General features: G+C 50.5%; 1 protein-coding gene across 1 annotated transcript; it reads left to right on the top strand.

Annotated features, from left to right (window-relative positions):
• The first annotated feature begins 19,032 nt into the window (after positions 1-19,032).
• Positions 19,033-21,105, top strand: LOC119804154 (PWWP domain-containing DNA repair factor 3A-like). The gene has a single exon (XM_038315659.1). The coding sequence runs from the start codon at positions 19,033-19,035 to the stop codon at positions 21,103-21,105; it is 2,073 nt and encodes a 690-aa protein (XP_038171587.1).
• The last annotated feature ends 501 nt before the right edge of the window (positions 21,106-21,606 follow it).

Genomic DNA, 21,606 nt, shown 5'->3' with positions numbered 1-21,606 from the left:
GCCTTTCAAGGAAATTCACCGTGACCCACGATTTCTTCAGAGGCCTGTTGGCCAAGACCAACTCCTCTGCACCTCTGCCACGGGGGAAGAACATCGGGTGGGAACAGAAACCCAGAGTAAGCTTGAGAATCAGATCTCAGCATGTGAATCCCCACACCCACACCCACAACTCTGTGGAAAGAGCTGGTTACTACCAGGCCACCCTGTGCTCCACCCACCAAGGAGTAGCAGAATGTCCCCTTGGTTAGGCCCAGCCCTATATGCTGCATATAAGTTGTTACAGGGGGTGACTGGATGGGGTTCTACAAGTCATCTGATGGGAGATTCCGATCAACCCTAGGGCGCTTGGCACTTCTCTCTGTATCTTTCTGCTCCTTGTTTGACATGACTGGGGCTATGCAGGGCTGGGGGGGACTCCTGAAGTGTTGGTGTGCACAGATAGTAAAGACACCAAGAAGAATGTCATGGTGGCAATGAAAACAGGGACCAGGACTCCACAGGCTATGGCCATGCAACCTGGCACTTTCTGTGCTGTAGCCAAGAGGAGGTAGGAGGATGACACTGATATCCTACCACATTCAATCACATTCTGTCCCATTTTCCTGTCTGAATGCAGAGCTCTCCACAGCCCTGTAGCCCTCAATCTCAGCCCTTTCTGCTGATCTTTTGCCCCCAGGATAGGACTGCGTGGGCTGGCCCCAAAACCAAGTGGCCCAAAACTGGTGTCTCATTAACCCAGACACCAACCCACTGACGGCCAATGTGGTCACTGGAGCCAAGTCCCTGCACTTCATGCTTGAGTCCTGTTCAACTCCCTATCCACTCTGAGTCTGTATGTCTCAAAAGCAACTCAGGTACTCAGGCATCCTTGAAAGACCCAACAGAGGCAAATGCATAGATTAGCCAATATACTCACTCACCCACAGTGAGTGACACACAGCCTGTTAGAGGGCATGAGGCCACTGTGCTCACAGCCAAGCGCTATGGGAACTAGGAATGGTAAGCACCCAGGCTTGTCTCTTCAACAGAAGGGATGCCTACATCTGTTTTCCAACCAGAAGACCGGGAGAGGATGCTGTTAATAGCCTGGTGATCTGTGCTGTCTGCAGAGCAAGGCCACACCCAGATCTCCCAGATTATTATGTTTGACTCTCCCTCCCTAGACCTTTACTTTTCATTTGGTTTCTCAGTCAACAGAGCCCATCCTTAGGGGAGATGTCCCATGTATGTTACAGCCTGGTGACCTCAACACTATCCACGTGACTGAAGCTACACCAGACCCTAGGTTCCTAAGATATAGAATCCATGTTCATGGTAGAGGTCACATGTACATTACAAGAGAGTTTCTATGTAGTTAGGGTTCAATCTATATCTTGCACATGGGATTGAGATCATTGTTACCAGAAAATTTTTCCCCAAAATTGTGCTATATTTAAACATGTCAAAAACAATCTGCTTGAGGTCAGAGTCTAGAATTTTGAACTAACATCTGCTAAATAACTAAGGTGTTTGTAGACAGATTTCATTTTGGCCTCAGGGGTATCGTTACTCTTTTTGGCATGACATTTTTAGGGAGCCCCATGATGATCCACACCTGTCTGTAATGAAGTGCAGCCCCTGCAGGCCCTTCTATTTGCACCTGGATATCACCTCACAGGCCAAGTTTGGATCTACCAGGCACAAGCCTTATCACCTCTCTCACACTCTGACACAGTTTCTCTTTTAATAAGCAGTCACCCACCAAGAGGAGCCTATTCCAAGACCTTCCCCTCAGAAACTTCTTTCTCTTTAGAGGAAGGTAACAGCTAGACACTGACTGGCTCCACAATCATGCTTTCCGACTGGCTGGAACAACACCTATGCATGTGAAATGCCAAGAATGTGGGCCCAGCTGGTGCAAATATATGAGGTGTGTGTGTGTGTGTGTGTGTGTGTGTGTGTGTGTGGTGGGGTGGGGGAGGGAAGTGCCTGGCATATGTAGTAGGTGATATAGCACCAAATACTTGTATCCAGGCTGACTCTAATTTTGGAACCACCAGATCCTCAGAACAGGGACCCACCCAGATTAGGTGACCACACTGCAGCCACATTTTCCTGAGAGTTCTCTTCCTTCGGAGGCTTGTCCCACCTGATTGGGCCCCATGTCCCCGAATGGGAGGATGTCTGATTAGGTGGAGAAGCATGCAGAAACGCGTGGGTCTGCTCCAAGGAGCTAAAAAACGAAACCCATGCAAGTAATGAAGCTTGTGTGGTGACCTGGACTTGAGTGCACACGACTGGTCTGGGAACTGCATTAACAGGGGCTAGAAGGGACAGTACTTCCTTCACCAGAACACATGCTGGCTTGCCCAGTCCTCCAGGGCCCTGCAGTCCTGACAGAGCTTTCTTAGATCTCCACTCTGACCCTGATTGCAGTCTGATGCAAAAGGGAGGCTCCAGACATCACCTCAAGGGATACCCTGGTGGCCCTAGTAACTAGTCACTTGCCAAGGTGGACCTGCTTCACCACCATCCTCTGAGACTGTCCTTCCACTTGAAGATGATCACACCTAGTTCCTCCTCACTTCCTGAACTTAAGCATCCCTGATTCTGGAAGAGTGGAAAGGCAGGTAGGCAAGAGTCTAACCAACCCTCTTCCATTTCCATGGTAAGTTTCACCCAGAAATCATGCCTAGGGACTCAGGGCTTGCAGTCACAAATGGCTGAAAGGGGGTGCACTATTGAGGGTGGAAAAGGCCCAGAGCACCTCCTCTTCTCAGTGTGTCTGCCTTTCTTGCCCTCTCCCCTGGACCAATCTGGAAAATGCACAAGAGGTACAAAAAGTGTCTCCTGGAAGGTCCCTAGTCCCTCTAGCAGCAGGCAAAACTGCCCTGCCCACTCCCCTCAGGCCCTGGGACCCCAACACAGCTTCTCAGATTGCTTAATCTGTCTTCCTCCAGTCACATTCAGAAGTGAGGCTCTGGACATCATGGGATATAATGGGTCCCCATACCTCCTCACAAACCTAGGTGGACAGGACTTGCAATGATCCCCACAGACCCTCCTTACCCACGAAGGTGAGTCACACCTAGCTAGGCCCACAGGACAATCACACATACGTGACGTGAGTCTTGGGATGGCACACACATGTCCCGGAACACAGCGAATTAAGGCTTGAGAGGACCTGAACACCCACAGCCCCTTTCACATAGGCCCGCCCGTGGATTTATGTCCCGGAGGACATCTGAAGTACACAGAGACCTCAGAAAGGGCCATGGGGAGCTACCTAAGTCTTTTCCCAAGCACCTGTGTTGCTGGTCTGCTCCTCTCACAAAGCATTCCTAGACTTTCCTCCAGGAACCTGGGCCATGATGAAACTAGACGCGGTGTGGAATTCAGGATCCAGGCATCAACCACCTCAGGGAATATCTTGCGCCCTAACACCTGGTCACTCACCTAGAGGAAAGGTCTCTGCCCAGTGACCCAAAACCTGTCTTCCCCTCTACGGCGGTCACAGCCAGTTAGTTCTCACTTCCAGAAAATCTTCGGCCTCTGTGGAAAAGCATGGGTGCATGTGTGTTCCTGTCCAATGAGTTTGTTCGTCAGGCCCGCCCACAACCTTGAACACAGGCATGCATGCACATAGGCGCACACACACACGTGTGGATAAGAAATTTCCCTTTGGGGGCTGGAGAGATGGCTCAGTGGTTAAGAGCACTGATCGCTCTTCCAGAGGTCCTGAGTTCAATTCCCAGCAACCACATGGTGGCTCACAGCCATCTATAATGAGACCTGGCGCCCCCTTCTGGCTTGCGGGCACACATGGGAGGAATGCTGTACACATAATGAATAAAAAATAAATAAATAAATAAGAAAGAAAATAAATAAATAAATAAATAAATAGAAATTTCCCTTTAAAGCCCGGGAGGACCTTAAACACCCATGCTCGTGTTTTCACTAGGCACACCTGTGGACATGTGGACCCGGATGAATGTCTCATGTGCTGAGACTTCAGAAAGGGCCATGTGGCAGGTCCCTAGCACCTTCACAAAGCTTTTCCAGACAGCCCTTTTGGGCCTTGTCCACTCAAGGTTGGAAGTAAAGCCCATGATACCACCTCAGGTGCCCTAACGTCTAGTCATTCTCCTATACAAACATGCTTCATGATAGTCACCCAAGACCCTCCTTTTCCAGGCCTAGTCCTTGCTCCTGGAAACTAAGGGTGCTGGCTTCTCTAGATAAGCAGGCGAGCATATATGAGACTAGATGAACGTGTCCCTAAGGGATGCCAGTCCAGCAACCATACTCATGCAACTTGGGGCTTGTAGTTGTTGTAATGGTCTGTCCTGTCCCTTTAAGAGACAAGCTCTGCCCACACCCTCCAGTCTGCCAAGGCAAGCTGATCTTCATCTTCCATCCTGAGTCCTTTCTTTGAAATCTCCCTCTCAAAGAGGCAGCTTCTCTGTCTCTCCTTTCTCCCCTTCTCCCTTCTGTTTCTCTCTGTGTTTCCCTCTGTCTCTCTCTCTCTCTCTCTCTCTCTCTCTCTGTCTCTCTCTGTCTCTCTCTGTCTCTCTCTCTCTCTCTCTCTCTCTCTCTCTCTCTCTCTCTCTCTCTCTCTCTCTCTCTCTCTCCCTGGCTCTCTTTCTGCTCTTCTCCCCTTGTCTGCTCCATAACCCAGTAAATAAATATCCAATCTCACTCTGAATGGTCTGAATGGTGTGACCATCCATGTCTCTGTCTCTCACCTGCTGCGTGGCTCCCTGCCGGCAATCACCTGCCTTCAGAGACCTATGGCATGGTGTCCTGGCATGGTGCCCATCTGTCTGTCTCTGCTCATGGGACTGGCTACCCCGTCGAGGTCTCTTAGACACAACAAGGCTCCCTGCCTGGGACACTTTGCCCCGAGAGGCCCGCTGCAGCCTCTTGGGGAACTGCTGCATCCCTGCCTGGAATTGGCTACCCTCGGGAACTGCTGCCCGCTGCCTACCGCCACTTCAGGGACCTGAGCATGGTCTCTTGTCCTGCTGCCTGCTGCCACTGGGGATCTGTAGCATTTTACTTAAACCGTAACAATTATTCTTGCTTGACTCATGTCTGTGGTTGGGCATGTGCATCAGGTCCCAGTAAGCCCCTTCTGCCTAAGTATCACTCGTGGCTGCTTATATGGAGGACCCGGGTATCCTGTGATGACTGCAAAAGTACACAAGGGGCAGAAACAGGAGGCCCCCTGGTCCCCTGCCCACTGTACAAGCTCATTTGTGCCCAGCCTTTTTAGACCTGCAGTATGAGGGTCACCTTCTGGAGCTTTTTCCAAACTAAAGAATAAGGGAGACTCCTGGCTGTCACTGTGTTGTCCAGCCTGGGTTCTGATACTTCCTGGTCTTACTGTCCTCTCCTAAGGACTGTGAATCCACAATGATCATGCTTTGCCACCATAACATCTGGGCATGCATGAACCATGAGGGCTCAGAACACAAGTTCTGTGATGTTTGGCCTGAGGGAATGCAAGAAACCTACAATGGCAGCAGTTAAATCCACCCCACTTTACAATTTAGGAAGGAAATTAAGAACTACAGTTAAGCATAGGAAGCATCCCAAGCTTGGTGTGGTAAGAATTTTCAATGCTGTATCTACTGTGGGGAGCACCTCTGTGTCCAACAAAATGGGAAATGTTACATCAGTCCATCACAGTCGCTCCACCCCTGGGTATGGGCCAATCCATTGAATAGAAACCTTTGAGCCAATATAGGTATGCCAAAGCTCATGGCAGCCCTCATGACAGTGGGGAACTCCCAATTTACCCACTCATGATATAGAGACACACCAAACGTGGTGCATTTACACAACAGTATTCTAGACTACCCAGGTCTAAAAAGGAATGCACTGCCGCTCAATGAACGTTGGGAGCATTTTCAGTGAAATCCGTCAGACAAAAGACACCTTCTGTAATGATCCACGCATGTACCACAGGCAGAGTAGACAAACCTGAAAGAGGTGAACTTTCCAAACTGTTGTCATCTAATCTGGTTAAAAAACATGCCACTAGCTGCAGTGATGGCTACATGGGATAATAGGCATGCATTCAGACAGCTTAGAGGAACAAGGTTACTCTGTGCCTGTGTTTGTGTGTGTGTGTGTGTGTGTGTGTGTGTGTGAGTGTGGGTATGGTATGTGTGGTGTGTGTGTATCTGTGTCTGTGTGGTGTGGGGGTGGTTGTGGTGTGTGTGGGGTGTGTGTGAGTGTGTGTGGTGTGGTGATTTAAATGAGATAGTCTACACAGCCTAGGGATTTTGAATACTTTCCTCCTAGATGGCTGCTGTTTGGGTTTGTTTGGGGCACTGCTGCAGGGAGTATGTCACTGCAGGAGGGGTTTGAGGTTTCCAAAGCTTCCTGCCATTTGAAGTTTGCTCTCTCTCCTTCCTGCTTGAGAGTCACCATGTAATTCGTGTGTGTGTGTCGGTGTGTGTGTGACTGTGTATGTGTGTCTGTCTCTCTCTCTCTCTCTCTCTCTGTGTGTGTGTGTGTGTGTGTGTGTGTGGACTGGTGTGGGGAGAATGATGCTGCCACCTGATATCCTGAGGGTCCATGGTCCTCTATATTTTTGCAAAGTGACATAGAATACGTATTTACAGGTGGAGATACAAAGTGCCTGCCTTCCAAATTCTGGCAGGTGAAGAAGTGTCCTTCTCAGACCTGGCCCCTGCCTGATCTTATTATATACAAAGGCAAAACGGAGCCTTTCAGCTCTTGTCTTGCCTTGCCCCAGCCCCTTGTCAAAGCCCTACTCCAAGGCCCCCTGCACCCTGGAATGGCAGGCAGCATTGCCTTCTGTAGTGTGTGTGCATGCTTACTTTGTTTCATGTGAGCATCTGCAGGGGATGGTGGGAGAACTAGGTGATAGAGATGTAAGTGAACAGTCAGTCAGCCTCCTTCCTGATTTCCACAGAGAACTGGCTACTAGAAGAGAACAGTTTTCCATTGACCCTGTGGTTGCCCTGACAACGGGGACAAGCCATTCTTTCCTGGTTACAGATACATTGGCGAAGGATACTCGCAGAGTGGAGAGGTGGGATCACTAGACAGACACGCGAGAGGCATAGGTAGGTGCCTACAGCCATCCTGAGTGAATGTGAGCTGAGCCTGTGAGTGTGCGGTGGGTACGTGCTGGCTCTTTCATGGGACAGAAAATGTTCTGGCTCCTACTGTTTGAAGGGAAGACCCAAGAACTGGCTGCTCAGCCAGCCCTGTCTCTTTGTCCTCGGGTGACACTGCGTTGGTGCCAGCTTTATCTTTTCAGGCCCTGAAAGCATAGATCACCAACCTATGTAAATGGATGCCTCATCGCTGTTTGGCAATGATTGTCACACTTGCTCTTGACAGAATGGCTGTGTTCGTGCAAAGGCACCTTACCTGAGATAGTTGTAGCTTGTGTTGTCTGAGAGAGAGAAGCTGGAAGGCACTTAAGGGGGAGGTAAACGTGGACAAGGTCTGGCAGTTCCCTTGGAGGTTTGAAGCCGAGGTCTGCGGATCTCTTGGCCTGGAGACCTGACATAAGAAGTGAAGAAATGCCTCCAAAAGACAGCCACCTCTAAACTGGTCACTAATCACAGCTAGGCAGACTGAGCCAAAAAAAAAAAAAAATCAGTGCGGTATGAGCACCTGAAGAAGGGGCAGCGTTTGTTTGTTCTCCCAACGGGTGTTAGTTTGTGCCCGGGTGCGGCGAACCCCCCTGGCCAGCAGGGAAGAACGACCACCTAGTCGAGGATTCTTCTCAAATCACCCTTTATTGGAGCCTCTTGGTTGTAGGGAGAGCAGGAAGCGAAGGGCCCGGAGCACTAAACGGCAGCCGCTTATATAGGGAGAGCGGACATGGGTCATGCCTGGATTGGCTACTCTCTCATCTTTCGATGCCCCCGGCCACGGGATTGGCTAAGATTACTGCGCACTACTGCGCATGCGAGAGGTTCCGTCTACAGCCTTGCCATATATGGAGTTGTTTACTCGGTGGTGCAGGGGCTCAGCGCCATCTTGTAATGGCGGCTAGCAAATCGGCTCCCTGCAGTTCCCCCTTTTTTGTTTTATAGGCAACAAGGGGTCTTATTCCCGTTCTGGCTCCCACCTCATGATGTGGGGGCCGATCAAGGGAGGCCCAGGCTCGTAGTACTCCTTCTCCTGTGTAATGAGACAAACCCCTAGGAGGTGCAAAGGCAGTACCTGAAGCGTTGTCTCAGCATACCTTCCCTGGTGCAATGGGAACAAGCCCTACAGGGGTGCAAAGGCTATGCAGGACAGACAAATGCCTATTGGTTCTTAAGAACCGATAACCATATTTGGGGAGAGTCACCACACTCCAAAGCGGCTAGGGCCTGTAGGACAGCAACCTTATCCCTATTTGTTTGGGCTCGAAGACGGCAAATCAGCCACAGGCAGACCATGCATCCTCCCAGACAGCATACCAGAAATATCCCAACCCCCACCCATTCCTTAAAAAAGGAGAAAGCAGAATATAGCCAGTCAGAAAATTGTCCAAGGGTAATGGGTTGGACACAAGTGTTATTTAGGATAGTGATCTGGAACAATTGATTCTGGAGAAACAGCTCCGCTTCCCGCGACCAGTTCCCCGCCAGATACTCCCCAATTCTTCGTGATTCATTCCTGGAATTATTAAAGACAAGAGAAGTAATGCACACATGTTTCTGATAGGAGACACATCCGATCTGGACCAGGCGGGTCAACTCATCCACCTGAGTCTGTACATAATCTATCCTCTGGTTGTCAGCTATTATGCCAGAAAGGATATGATTATTAATTCTATTTTGAGTTTCTAATGCATCAGCTGTTTTTGAAACCACGTTGTTAATTGTGGTCGCTGTTTGCACCTGATTAGCCATGGCTATCCCAGCCGTAACGGCAGCTGCCGCTGACACTGCTACAGCAGTGACAATGGCTGCAGTAATACCAAAGTCACGTCGTTCACGCAAAAGCGTTGTGATGGGAAATTGGTCCGGGTCAGCTTGGACCGGGAGTGGTACGAAGGTTGGGACCTTCACCATAATAGCCAGCTTTTGAGTGCCATTCCAACATTCAGACAAGTGGCAATTAACTGATCCATTTGTGCAATCCAAGGTACCCGAGGAATCCGGGGTGAAATTAGTAAGCAAAAAGGAAAAAGGAGGGGTCACGCAGACCGCAGCTCCCCCTAGAGTAGCATTATTCAATTCTTCTTCTTGATAAATGCGAAGCCATCTCCCCTGGCCCAATGACTCTGATATGCTACCAGACACATTAAGGAGCCAAGTCCTAGTTAATCGTAGCGTTGCCAGGGCTGAGATGTCCGCAGTGGCTCCTACTTCATTAGAGAGCAGCCATTGATACCAGGACCATCCTGATCCGATAGTAGAATCTTGATTAGACTGGTTATAAAGGTATCTCCTCATAGATGGGGATAGGGAGAACCCATAGGCAACCTGTGTCTTTTCCCAAGTCTTAGCTTGGCAGGCTGTAAATGTAGGTGGAAATGAAAAATCTGGAACACAGTGTGGTGATGTCCTAAAACGAGTGGCATTTTTAGGAGTGGATGCACCTCCCAATGGTACCAGGGACTCCACTCTCATGGCCAAGGTGGTAGCATTGATAGATGTAGCATTACTGGGCCCTCCTAACCCTGAGGTGATCCCCTGAGTCACCTGGGCAAATACTGCGCCCAGGGACCCTAACCCAACATTACTCTGCATCAGGGGATCCATCCAATTGGTCAAGTTTTTGCGTAAAAGCCTTATGCAGGGTCCTTTCTCCTCAAGGGAGAAGCACATAGTCCCATTTAGGGCTATCCTTGTAGCATTAAACAACTCCTGTTTAGCATCTGAGTTAGGCAGACAGGGTGCCTCCAGATTGCAGGAGGTGGAAAACAGTGTGGGCAATATAGAAGAGTTAGCATGAACAGGCATTGGCATGGGCCAAGCCTTCGTTACCGCCCATAACGTCATTGGACTCGCGTTCAGCAGGGCTGTCTTCATTGCCAGGATCAGCATCCATGTTGTTGCAGCCCTCATCTTCAGCTGTTGGTCTCAGGCTCCTTGTCAGCCGTGTTGGTACCCAATGAGGGACTTCTTGACTCTGTGGGAAAACACAAACAGCTCCCCTGGATCTCGCAACGACTGGATCCGGTCCATACCATTTGTTATCCAACACATCTTTCCACATAACAGACACTCCCTTATCTTCGGGGGTCATGTTAGCATGTCTATCAGCCGCTGTTCGGCCTTGACCATCAAAAATTAAGAAATTAAATGTAAAAAGTGCCAAAGCAATTCTGTCCCTGGGGGATGCTGTTTCTGCTATTCCCCCTTTTTGTTTTGTTAGAATATCTTTGAGGCTTCTGTTAGCCCTTTCAACGATCCCCTGGCCTTGGGGATTATATGGTAGGCCAAAAGTATGTTCAACTTGAAGCTGTGTGCAAAAGGAACGAAAGCCATGGGAGGAATATGCTGGGCCGTTGTCTGTCTTTAAGCGCAACGGTTTGCCCCAAGCTGCCCAAGCTTCCAGGCAATGGGTCTTTACATGGGTGACCTTTTCCCCCGCCAAAGGGGTGGCATGGATAATGCCTGAACAGGTATCAACAGACACATGTAAATATTTCAGCCTCCCAAATTCAGGGATGTGAGTCACGTCCATCTGCCATAGATCAGTCGGGCGCAGGCCCCGAGGGTTAACCCCTGTGTGGGGAGGGTGAAGAAAAGTAACACAAGAACAGGCCTTCACGATATCTCTTGCATTGCTTCTGGACAGGGCAAATTTTCTATGAAGAGTATCAGCGGGTACATGATAGAGCTTGTGAAACTCTCGAGCAAGTTCCACTGGGTCTGCAGCAACCAAGGCCATAGCTCTGGTTGCCTGATCAGCTCTTGCATTAGCCTCAGACATAGAACCAGGCAGTAGGGTATGGGCTCTAATATGTCCAATATAGAATGGATTACTCCTTTGAAGTATATGTTGTTGAATCTGTATTAGAACATTGGAAACCGGACTTGACTGGCAAATGGAAGCAGCCACCTCAAGAGAGGACACCGCATTAACTACATATTGTGAGTCCGAAAACAAATTAAAGGGCTCAGGAAATTTCTTAAAAACTTCCAATACCACCAAGCATTCTGTAGTCTGAGGGGCATCGGGTTGAAAATTAAATACCACCGGTGGCTGATTATCCACCACCATAGCTCCTACTCCTGTTTTTGAGCCATCAGTAAATATGGTTACAGCTCCCAATAAGGGCTTAGGGGAGGTAACTCGTGGAAAGTACACTAAATTCTTTTCCATAAAACTCAAAATTGGATGTTTAGGAAAATGATTATCAATAGTATTAGAAAAGGTGCAAAGCAAGATAGCCCAATTGTCCACAGTGGCGGCCAAGACTTCCACTTGCTCCTTAGTATAGGGTATAATCAACTTATCAGGCATCTTTGCAAAACATGTCAAGCAAAATTTTATTCCCATTAAGGCTTGATTAGCCACCAAGTCAGGATAATATCTAAGCGTTTTTGCTCCAATTGAATTACCATGCAGCCACCATAGAGGTCCCTCTTGCCATAAAACTCCTGTTGGAATATTTTTTATTTTTAATATACAAAGAGAAATTGGCAAAGATGGGTCATGGCGGCATAGCTGTGCCTTGGATATAGCCCCCTCAACCTTGTGTAAAGATTGCATAGCAGCAGGTGTCAATGTCCTCGGGGAGGTAACATCAGGATCACCCTCTAAGATAGAAAATAAGGACAGTAGCTCCGACCTTGGTACATGTAGATACCCTCAGATCCAATTAATATCTCCTAGTAACTGTTCGAAATCATTAAGGGTCCTTAAGTTTTGAGTACGAATAAGGACCTTTTGTGGTCTGATTGTATCTGGGGAGATAATAGAACCCAGAAACCATGCTGGTGTAGAGCACTGTACCTTTTCAGGGGCTACAATTAGCCCTTGTTTTTCCAAGGTCTGAACAGTATTTTGAAAAGCTTCCCTAAGTACCTGTTGAGATAAAGCTGTCAACAGAATGTCATCCATGTAATGAATGACCTTTACAGTGGGAAACTGTCTCCTTACAGCCATCAGAGCAGAGTCTACAAATAGCTGACACATAGTAGGACTATTTGACATCCCCTGGGGGAGGGTTCTCCACTGATAACGAGCATCAGGCTGTTCATGACTTACAGAAGGCAAAGTGAAAGCAAACCTTTCCCTATCCTGGGAACACAGTGGAATGGAAAAGAAGCAATCTTTGATATCTAGTACTATAATTGGCCAATCCTTTGGCACAGCAGAAAGTAATGGGAGACCCTTTTGGGCTGCCCCCATGACTTGCATCTGACTGTTTACAGCCCGCAAGTCATGTAATAACCTCCATTTTCCTGATGCCTTTTTGATAACAAAGATCGGGGTATTCCATGGTGATACAGAAGGCTCAATGTGACCTAATTGCAATTGTTCCTCAATTAGTTTGTTTAGCGGCTTCCAATTTCTCCTGGGAAAGGGGCCACTGGGGGATCCATACAGCCTTATTTGTTGTCCATGGTATGGGTATGGAGCCCATTGTGGAAGCCGATATGTCAGTGGCCCCTAAGAAAAACCCAGTCTTTTGCGGTCTGTCTTACTGACCGGTATTATCGGGTCGGGTATGCCTTGAAGATTTTTTCCCAGGCCTCGAGAAGGAACAAATCCTTGCAACCTCATCATATCTTTACTTTTATCTGAAAATTCATTAGTCAATCTGAGCTGTAATTGCTGCTGAACATCCCTTCCCCAGAGGTTAATGGGGAGGTCTACTACAAAAGGTTGTATTTTTCCATGCTGATCTTCTATTCTCCAAGTCAGTTCCTTAGAACTGATGCAAGGTGTACGTGCATACCCTAGCCCCTGTAGGGACTGGCAGGATTGCTGTAAAGGCCATTGCTTAGGCCATGATTGGGTTCTGATAATGCTTCGATCCGCACCAGTGTCCACCAAGCCCGAAAAACTTTTCCTTCAATAGTCAATTCTAAGATCGGTCTATCATTAAGGGCCATGGACAAACAGGCAAGATCAACTCCTGTGGATCCCAAGCCCTCATTCCCTCTTACTCTGTCTGCAGAGGGGAATGATTCATGCTTGGAGGGCAAAACTAACAATTGAGCAACCCGGTCACCGGGAGCAACAGAAATTACGCCATGAAAAGCTTGACAAAGAATCTTAATCTGCCCCGTATAATCAGGGTCAATAACACCTGGGTGAACTATCAGCCCTTTCATAGTAGATGAGGAGCGCCCCAAAACAATCCCTACATGTCCCTCCTGCAAGGGACCCGACATGTCAGTCTCCATAATCTGAACTCCCATGTCTGGTGTTAAGACCATTCCGGAGGTGGCACAGAGTTCCAACCCTGCGGAACCGATGGTGGCTCTCCGTACTGGCGGGTCTGCCTCTGGTAACTCAGAGGTGGGGCTGAAGCCTGAAGCGCCCCGAATATTTTCGGGCCCCGGGGACTGGGGCCCCTCATCCCGTTTTTTGTCTCAGAACTAGAGACTTGTGGGATAGGCTGACCATTAATGTCCCTCACTGAGCGGCATTCATTGGCCCAATGCTTTCCCTTCTTACAGCGAGGGCAAATGCCTGGCATACGTGGACCAGGCCTTGTAGGCGGTTCGAATGGTCCGCTGCCATTAGGACAATTTCTTTTTAAGTGTCCCATCTGGCCGCACCGAAAGCATCCTTTGTTTTTTGTATCCCGGGCCGATCTAGCGGTTGAAAGCATCGCTGCTGCTAAGCCTGCATTTGTTAAAGGACCTCCAATTTCCCTACAAGCCTTCAACCAAGCATCCAGTCCTTTATGCCTGACTGGTCCTATGGCTCGTTGACATTCTTTAGTGCTTTGTTCAAATATTATCTGTTGCACAAACGGCAAGGTCACATCTGAATTTCCAAAGATCTTTTCAGCAACCTCAGTCATCCTGGCCACAAAGTCCACGAATGGCTCTGTGGGTCCTTGGACGATCTTAGTCAAATTGCCTGCCACTTCCCCTTTATTGGGTAGGACCTTCCAAGCACTGAAGTAAAGATTACTAATTTGCTGGTACACCTCAAGAGGATAATCAACTTGGTCTTCAGCAAACTCCCCTTGTCCCAAAAGCATCTCAGCAGTCCAATCTGGGTGGCCATTTTGTGCATTAAGCCGAGCCTGAACCTGTGCCTTGTCAGCAGCCAGGGATTTGAATTCCAGGAATTGTCCTCGAGACAGGCATGCCCTAGCAACCTCTGTCCAGTCTGTGGGTGTTAAAACCTGGGTACAGAGTCTGCGCAACAATGCAATGGTATAGTCTGCGGTGGGCCCAAAGTCCCTAGCAGCAGTCACTATGTCTTTCAGCTGTTTATAGGGCACCGGCTCATACCACCTATGATGTGTATCAGCATCCTCAAACACTGGGAAGGCTGAGGCCAAACGAGCCCAAGTGTTATTGCTGATGAAATGATAACCTCCGGCAGGCTTTGCTGCCTGCGCATAAGATGGCAGCGGCGCTGTGGGTGGAGACTCACCCAGCAGCTGCCTAGGCCCTCCTCCGGCCCCGCCTCCAACTGCAGAAACCCGCGGCAGGCGTCTCCGCCCACGCTGCTCCTCCTCACATTTAGCAACTTCCTCCTCTAAGTCCTCCTCTTCCTGAGGACTCAGCTCGTTGTCCGACAAGTCTAAGTCGGCGAACTCCTCAAGAACCGGATAAAGCCGGTTCCTCTCCTCCATTTTTGTGCCCAAGGGCTCTCTTTGGCCCTTTTCCCTGGGCTTAACTTTTGGATCCTTTTCTTTTTCCTTTTCTTTTTCTTTTTCCTTTTCCTTTTCTTTTTCTTTTTCTTTTTCCTTTTCTTTTTCTTTTTTTCTTTTAGGCTTATCCAAGTCTCCCCCTTTTGATTCTGATTCTGATAAGCTGTCCTGGTGTGCTATTAATGCCTCTCTACCTTTCCTAACAAGATCTGCATTATCACCCCCTCTTAAGCAGTTCCTCACTAGTCGCCATAGCGGCATAGTGCCACGGCTTATTTGGTTCTCATGTTTTGCCTTTTCCAAGTCCCGTCCTAATTTTTCACATGAGGGCAAGGTGAAATCCCCAGAAACCGTGAACCACGGTGCGTTCTGGTCAATGTGCTTCACGACCTTATCGATCGTGCTCCGAGAAACCTTCAGGCCACGCTGTTTAAGCAGCGCCTGCAGGGGACTAACGAGGTCGATGGGACCAGGACCAGCGCCATGAGTGTTGCCCATAATGCGGTCTGATGCACGGGCACCCTAACGGAGAGCCGCTTAAGCTACAGCGGTCTTACTTCCCCCTCAGAGAAAAGCCGTTTTATCTACGACGGACTTACTTTCGATTCTGACTAGGCGTGGTCGCAACAGCAAAGGCACTCTTGACCAGGCTTATGGCAACGCAACCAAAAGCAACACAGGAGCACACAGATCACCATTACCACAAAAACAAGGCAGAACACTCCAGGCTCAACTCCAGCAATCATCATTTTTTTTTTGGAGACTTGCATACCAACGTCGCCGCCCCGCGTGTCGAGTTCTGGATCCTCCTATGGGCCCCTCGCCCGGTGACCGAAAGGTGTCCCGGCGTCCCGGGTTTCGGCACCAGTTGCGGCGAACCCCCCTGGTCAGCAGGGAAGAACGACCACCGAGTCGAGGATTCTTCTCAAATCACGCTTTATTGGAGCCTCTTGGTTGTAGGGAGAGCAGGAAGCGAAGGGCCCGGAGCACTAAACGGCAGCCGCTTATATAGGGAGAGCGGACATGGGTCATGCCTGGATTGGCTACTCACTCATCTTTCGATGCCCCCGGCCACGGGATTGGTTAAGATTACTGCGCACTATTGCGCATGCGAGAGGTTCCGTCTACAGCCTTGCCATATATGGAGTTGTTTACTCGGTGGTGCAGGGGCTCAGCGCCATCTTGTAATGGCGGCTAGCAAATCGGCTCCCTGCACCCGGGTCGGAGTCTTTGCTCCACTCACAGTTGGGTTAAGCATCAGCTGGGCTGTGTTACAGGATGTGCAGCTGGGGTTTCCCTCTGACCCACCAGCCCATCATCGGGATCTCTCCATGTATCACGGCCACTGTGTGTGAATAATACGCTTTGTGCCCTTCTCACACCCTCTCGTCAGACTGGCCCCCATCTGTTTGTCTCACCACAGGGAGGGAAGCCATCTGGAAGTTCCCATCTGGACAAAACGTGAAGCACACAGGGATTGTGTGCGAGTTCTTGACAGAAGGCCTCGGGCAGAGGGCCAAAGCATGTGTTGAGACAGAGGTTTCAGGATTCCATTTTGCACCCTTCTCCGTGCACCTCTGGGGAAGACTTTGCTGCTTTCATCGGAAAGGTAACTGTTGAAGATAGTGCACTAGAGTTGACGCCTGAAACGATGGAGGCGGCTGGCAAAACTGACAATATTTAAGCAGGTTGTAGAAGACGGAAGGGCTTTTCTATGGCATGGCACGGTAGGCATGCACAGATTGAATACACATGCCTGGAAGAGCGTGGCCCTATATGGGTGCAGATGCTTTTCTCTGTGACTGAGATACAGATGCTGCGTGGATGTCCTGGCATATGGGTTTAAACACAAACGTGGTATTCCGGGGTATGTTTCCTAACTCAGGAAGTGTGTGAGGCTGAGAACATGATGCCTGAGGGAAGCAGAAGCTCCTGCAGGCACCCCTGCCTGGGATGGAAAGCTCGAATTCTATAAGTATAACTCAGGCATCCGTGATTGCTAAGGGCACCGAGTGAGCGGTGGGCTCTCTTGTGCCCGGGGTGTAGTACCTGCATATTTGAAGGAGCATGGTTGAGCTAGGTGGTGCTCAGTCAGCCTTGCTGGTGAGCATGTGCTAGGAAGGTCCAGCAGAGGGCAGCCAGAAGTAACTGAGGTGCCCATGTTTTCCTGTGTCCTCAGCAGATACCTGTGGCCGGGGACTCCACCGATAATGGATCAGAGGAGGCCCACCCTGTGAGATCACACAGATTCCTCGGAGGAAGAAGTACTACAGGTGATCCCTAAATTGGGCCCCAGACTTGCACAGTCCACGTTTTTTACTATTGCATCACCCAGCAGGTGTAGGCTGGGACAGACCTAGACTCCTGCATGTTGAGAGCCACTTTATGCACTGTGAGATCAGATTGGATGCCAGTAAGACTTGAACGGGAATACGGAAGAGGGGACACTGCACATTTGCACAGTGAATAGGGATCTGGAGCTAGAATGTACCAACAGGTGTTTATGGATACAGAGGGTGGGAAGGGGAGGGCTGGGGGAATGAAGCAAATATAATTTGCCTCCCATATTTCTGTATAGCCAGGAATTCCCATGGGTAAGACCTGGAGTCCCTAAGGGAGAGGTAGGTGTGCCCACACTCACTTAAGGGGTCATGGGGTAGCAGGAGTCTCCAAAATGACCAGGGTCCTCAGGAAACTGTGTCAGGAGCCCTGAGACCACAGTGTTCTGCCTCACTCTGTGCTGGCCCGGTAATGACAGAAACCGCCTGCATCTTGGCAGGAACAGTGAGCAACTGTGGTGTGTGAGCCCTTCATGGTTCTTCCGTGCTGTGGTCCTCAAAGTGTGTGATCATCAGCAACCTCAGTGGGCCTCTCCTGAGGATCAGACAGATGTGGGCTATGTTTCCAGCGTGCATGCATGACACGCACGGCCTGCTCACTACTGATAGGAAACCTCGGGCCCAAGGCAAGAACAGTCAGGAAAGGAGTAGACCCTGAAACACACCCACTCACAGTGAGAAGAAAGGGATGAGACTCCACTGAGAAGCATGGGGCGGGGGAGGAACTGTATGGAAAGGCAGAGAATGGAGGGACATGAACGGGAGAGCTACGCTACAAATGAGATTGGATACCACATATGATCCAAAGCAAGCCTTCTGGACTTAGGGATGGGCAAGTCATCATCCAGGTCATCAAACAGCAGCTTTGATTTCCTGTCTGTTTAAGAAGACCTTGTGGATTAGCATTATGGCTCATAGGTTGTGGGCAGGAGAGTTCTGCGGCCTGGGATCTGTTGGTAGAACAGTGTCCATCACCAGCAGATATGGGTGTGCAGGATCTATGGGCTCAAGGTTGCAGCAGAGAGTGGGCAATACCAACAGAAACACTTACCCTGTTGCTCTCATCTGACACGACCGAGTCTGCCAATTAGAAAGCATTTCTCCATGGTGAAGTGCTTTCCTTGGGGGGCGGGGGGGCTCTCCATTGTGCCATGTGTACACTTGATCCCATAGCAAGGTCCAGCACAGAGTTGGGAGCAAGAGATAGGAACCAAAATAAGAGGGTGGGACATGGGAAGGGGAGGGAGGCCAGAAGCTATGACCATGACAGCAACCATCCTTACTTGCTATGTTATGCAAATCGCCATGAAGATTTCCACACCCACCTTGTTCCTCAAAGTGGTATCATACTTGTGCAGAAGGCAAAGTGCACTAGGTGTCCACAAGCGTCCTGGGGCCGGGCACCGAGGGATTAACTCTCTAGGAAAGAAAGCAATGAGGCTCCCCCCACCTGGAGAGAATCCCAGAGAGCCCCCAAGGTATTGCAAGGGCAGGAAAATACAAAAGCCATGTAAAGACACTCACCTCTCCGGGAGGAAGTTCACCACCCCAGCCTCAGGGTGGGCAACCATGTGTTACACATCCGCTCTGGATCCTTCCATATCTTCTCCCGCTCGCACCCTCATCCATGTAGAATGACAGGCTTTGGGCACTCCCTTGCTTTCTCTCTCCTCACCTCACTGAGCTGTTGCTTCAGTACCCACTAAAGGCTAATTCTGTCCTAATGCAGTTCTGCTTCCCTCTCCCACACTTCCAGGACATACCCATGTCACCCTGAGAGAGGCCATCAGGTTAAGCTTGTCTACCAGATTCTGGAGGGAGGACATCACCACAGGCTGGGGAGCCAGGCCAAGAGACCACCAGCAGGGAAGAGTTCCCACCACAACCCAGGGAGTCACCCTGTCCTGATCAGAACAGCCCCAGAGTTCCAACACCATGGACTCTGCAGAGTATGTGCTCTGTGGCTGGAACGGCCAGCTGTGGCCTGCAAGGGTGTTGTCCAGACCCAGGACCTCAGCCCATATTAAGAGGAGAGGGGCTCCTTTCCTGGAGGTTGAAATCCTTCCTGTGGGTGAGAAGACGAGAATGAGGAGCACAGAGATGAGGCCCCTAACGAAGTCTGAAATCGCAACCATCGCCTCCTTGGCCGGAAAGGAGTCACAGGGCAATGGCTCGCCAGGGCAGACCAGGTCATACAAAAGAGCCCTCAAGGTGGCACTGGATGTTCTGGGCGAGGGAACCCGCTTGTATCAAGGAGAAAGGGCAGGTGGCCGAAGAACCAGCACAGCGGCTCCCAAGGTTATGAAAGAGGAGACCAGCTCTAGCCCACACCAGTGCCATCACTCCCAAGGGCGCAACCGGAAAGGCCAAGGGCTCTCCCACAGGAGTCCTGGGAAGCGAAGCCGCCCAGGACCTGTGTTGATGGGCTCACTGAATGAGCCTGCAATGCAAGGGGGGGAAGCCCGGCCCCACACTGCTGTAGAGCCCCCTCACTTTGAGCTGCAGGGGAACATGTTAAAGGGCACCAGAGTGTGTCCAAGTTCCTGCAAGACGCCAACAGGAAATGCTGGTGATAATCCTGGCACGAGAGAGTTGAATATACCCAAGTTCAGGTCTTTGAGCGCCCGGGCCTCTAGGGAGGGTGCCCGGGCTAACAATGAGCATCGGCCTGTCTCTGGGCCACCGAGGCATGCCTCTTCCTCTCCCAGAGCTCTCAGGCAGCAAGTACAGTGTGGCGGCCTAGAGATCCGGGCCATTGGAGCCCAAAGGAAGACCACCCTCCCAGAGAACAAGGAGGACCCCAGCCCGCGGACCCTGAGGCCAGTCTCAGAGGGGGCATGGACAGCCTGCATGCCTCCAGTCCCGAGACTACGAAGATCAGTCCGCATTGCTGGCAGGAAAAGGAAGATCCATGTGCTGTGTGCACACTGTGGGCTCTCAGGACTGGAAACTCGAGTACACTCCAAGGTGAGTAATGCCAGGGTCAAGAGGAGAGCGGCTGGAGTTCAGGAAGACTGCCAAACCACCAGTGTGGCTTCTGCCCAGGAGACTAATACCATCCAACGAGGGATGCTGGTCTGGTTCAAATTCCAGGACCACCCTTTCTGGCCGGCAGTGGTCAAGAATGTCAGCAAGAATGACAAGACGGCCAGGGTGCTGCTGATCGAGGGCAACATGCAGTTCGAGCGCAGGGGTGTCCAAGTCCCTCTCCGCAAGCTGAAGCTCCTAGACTGTGGGGAGAAATTATCATTCCTGCAGAGAGCCAGCAAAGTGTACAGCCAGGGCATCAACTGGTGCCTCTCGGTGATCGACCGCTACAGAGAGGACCTCGCCTGTGGCTCCTTCCGGGGCTCCTTTATGGACTACTACACCGCCCGAGCCAGTTACCCACTGAGGAGAGCCATCCAAGAGGGCGACCTGCGCATTGATTTCCCCAAGGTGAGCTACGCCGACTTGGAAGACTGGGAGGAGGAGACCGCCTTGGGTGGCAAGGGGCCCCACAAGAAACTCCTGCCTGACTGCATGAGAGCCGCTTGGGACAGAGCCAACCAGAAGCTCGTAGACTTCATAGTGAAGAAAAAGGGGGCCGACCAGCACCTGCTGGACATCGTGAAGGGCAAGAAACCATCCAGGTGGCTGAACGACCTCTGGAAATCAAAGAAGGAAGTCTTCTGCATTGAGACCTACCTGGAGGATGAGGACCAGTTGCATCTCGTGGCCACACATTTGCAAGAAATATCCAAAGAAGCACACCAGGCCCTGCTCTCGCTGGCAAGAGGAGACCAAGTCCGGCTCACCATGGAGGTTCTTCTTCCAGAGGCAATCATCTTCTCCATCGCTATCCTGGATGAGCTCAGCTACAAGGAGGCAGAGCAGAAGTACCTGCGTGGCCCACCTGTGCACTATCGTGAAAAAGAGCTCTTTGAGAAGACCATTCTAAAGGCGGCTAGGAAGAGGTCAGCATGCAGGATTGGGGCTGGCAGGGATCCCCCTGCGCCCACTCCTTAAAAGGGAGCGTCTCCTTTTCAGCCTTCACCCCCTTGCAGCTCCACCTCCAAAAGAGAACCATCTGGGAGACTGTGGAGCTTGCTATGACCGCTCCTCATTGCATACATGTTCTTCACCTACCCCCACCCCCAAATAAACATTCACGTACATGCTTGACGTTGCAGATTGTCTACATTGGTTCGGTAATACCTGTTAGCTTCAGGCCGGGCCTAGCCCTCTCTGGCCTGTGCCCAAGCATGGAGAAATCCCTTGGGGACGCCTCTCTGGAATGTCCCCAGCTATGGGTAGTGTATTAGCTAGCTATGCACAGACTTGCCCTCTCTGCACGGACCCCACACACCCAGACAGCACACCAGGTTCCTGATGACACTGTATCTCTCTCTGGGTCTCTGACTCTTCCCCATACTCCCTGTCCACTCTAGGGTGCCATGGATGGGCCAGTCCCATTGCCTTCTCCATTACCTCCTTCTTTGCTCACTCACGTTGAAGGACAGGTACAGA

Source organism: Arvicola amphibius, chromosome X, assembly GCF_903992535.2.
Source record: "Arvicola amphibius chromosome X, mArvAmp1.2, whole genome shotgun sequence".
Lineage (NCBI taxonomy): Eukaryota > Metazoa > Chordata > Mammalia > Rodentia > Cricetidae > Arvicola > Arvicola amphibius.
Note: the sequence above shows the minus strand (reverse complement) of the source record. Positions and strands in the feature narration are given on the sequence as shown.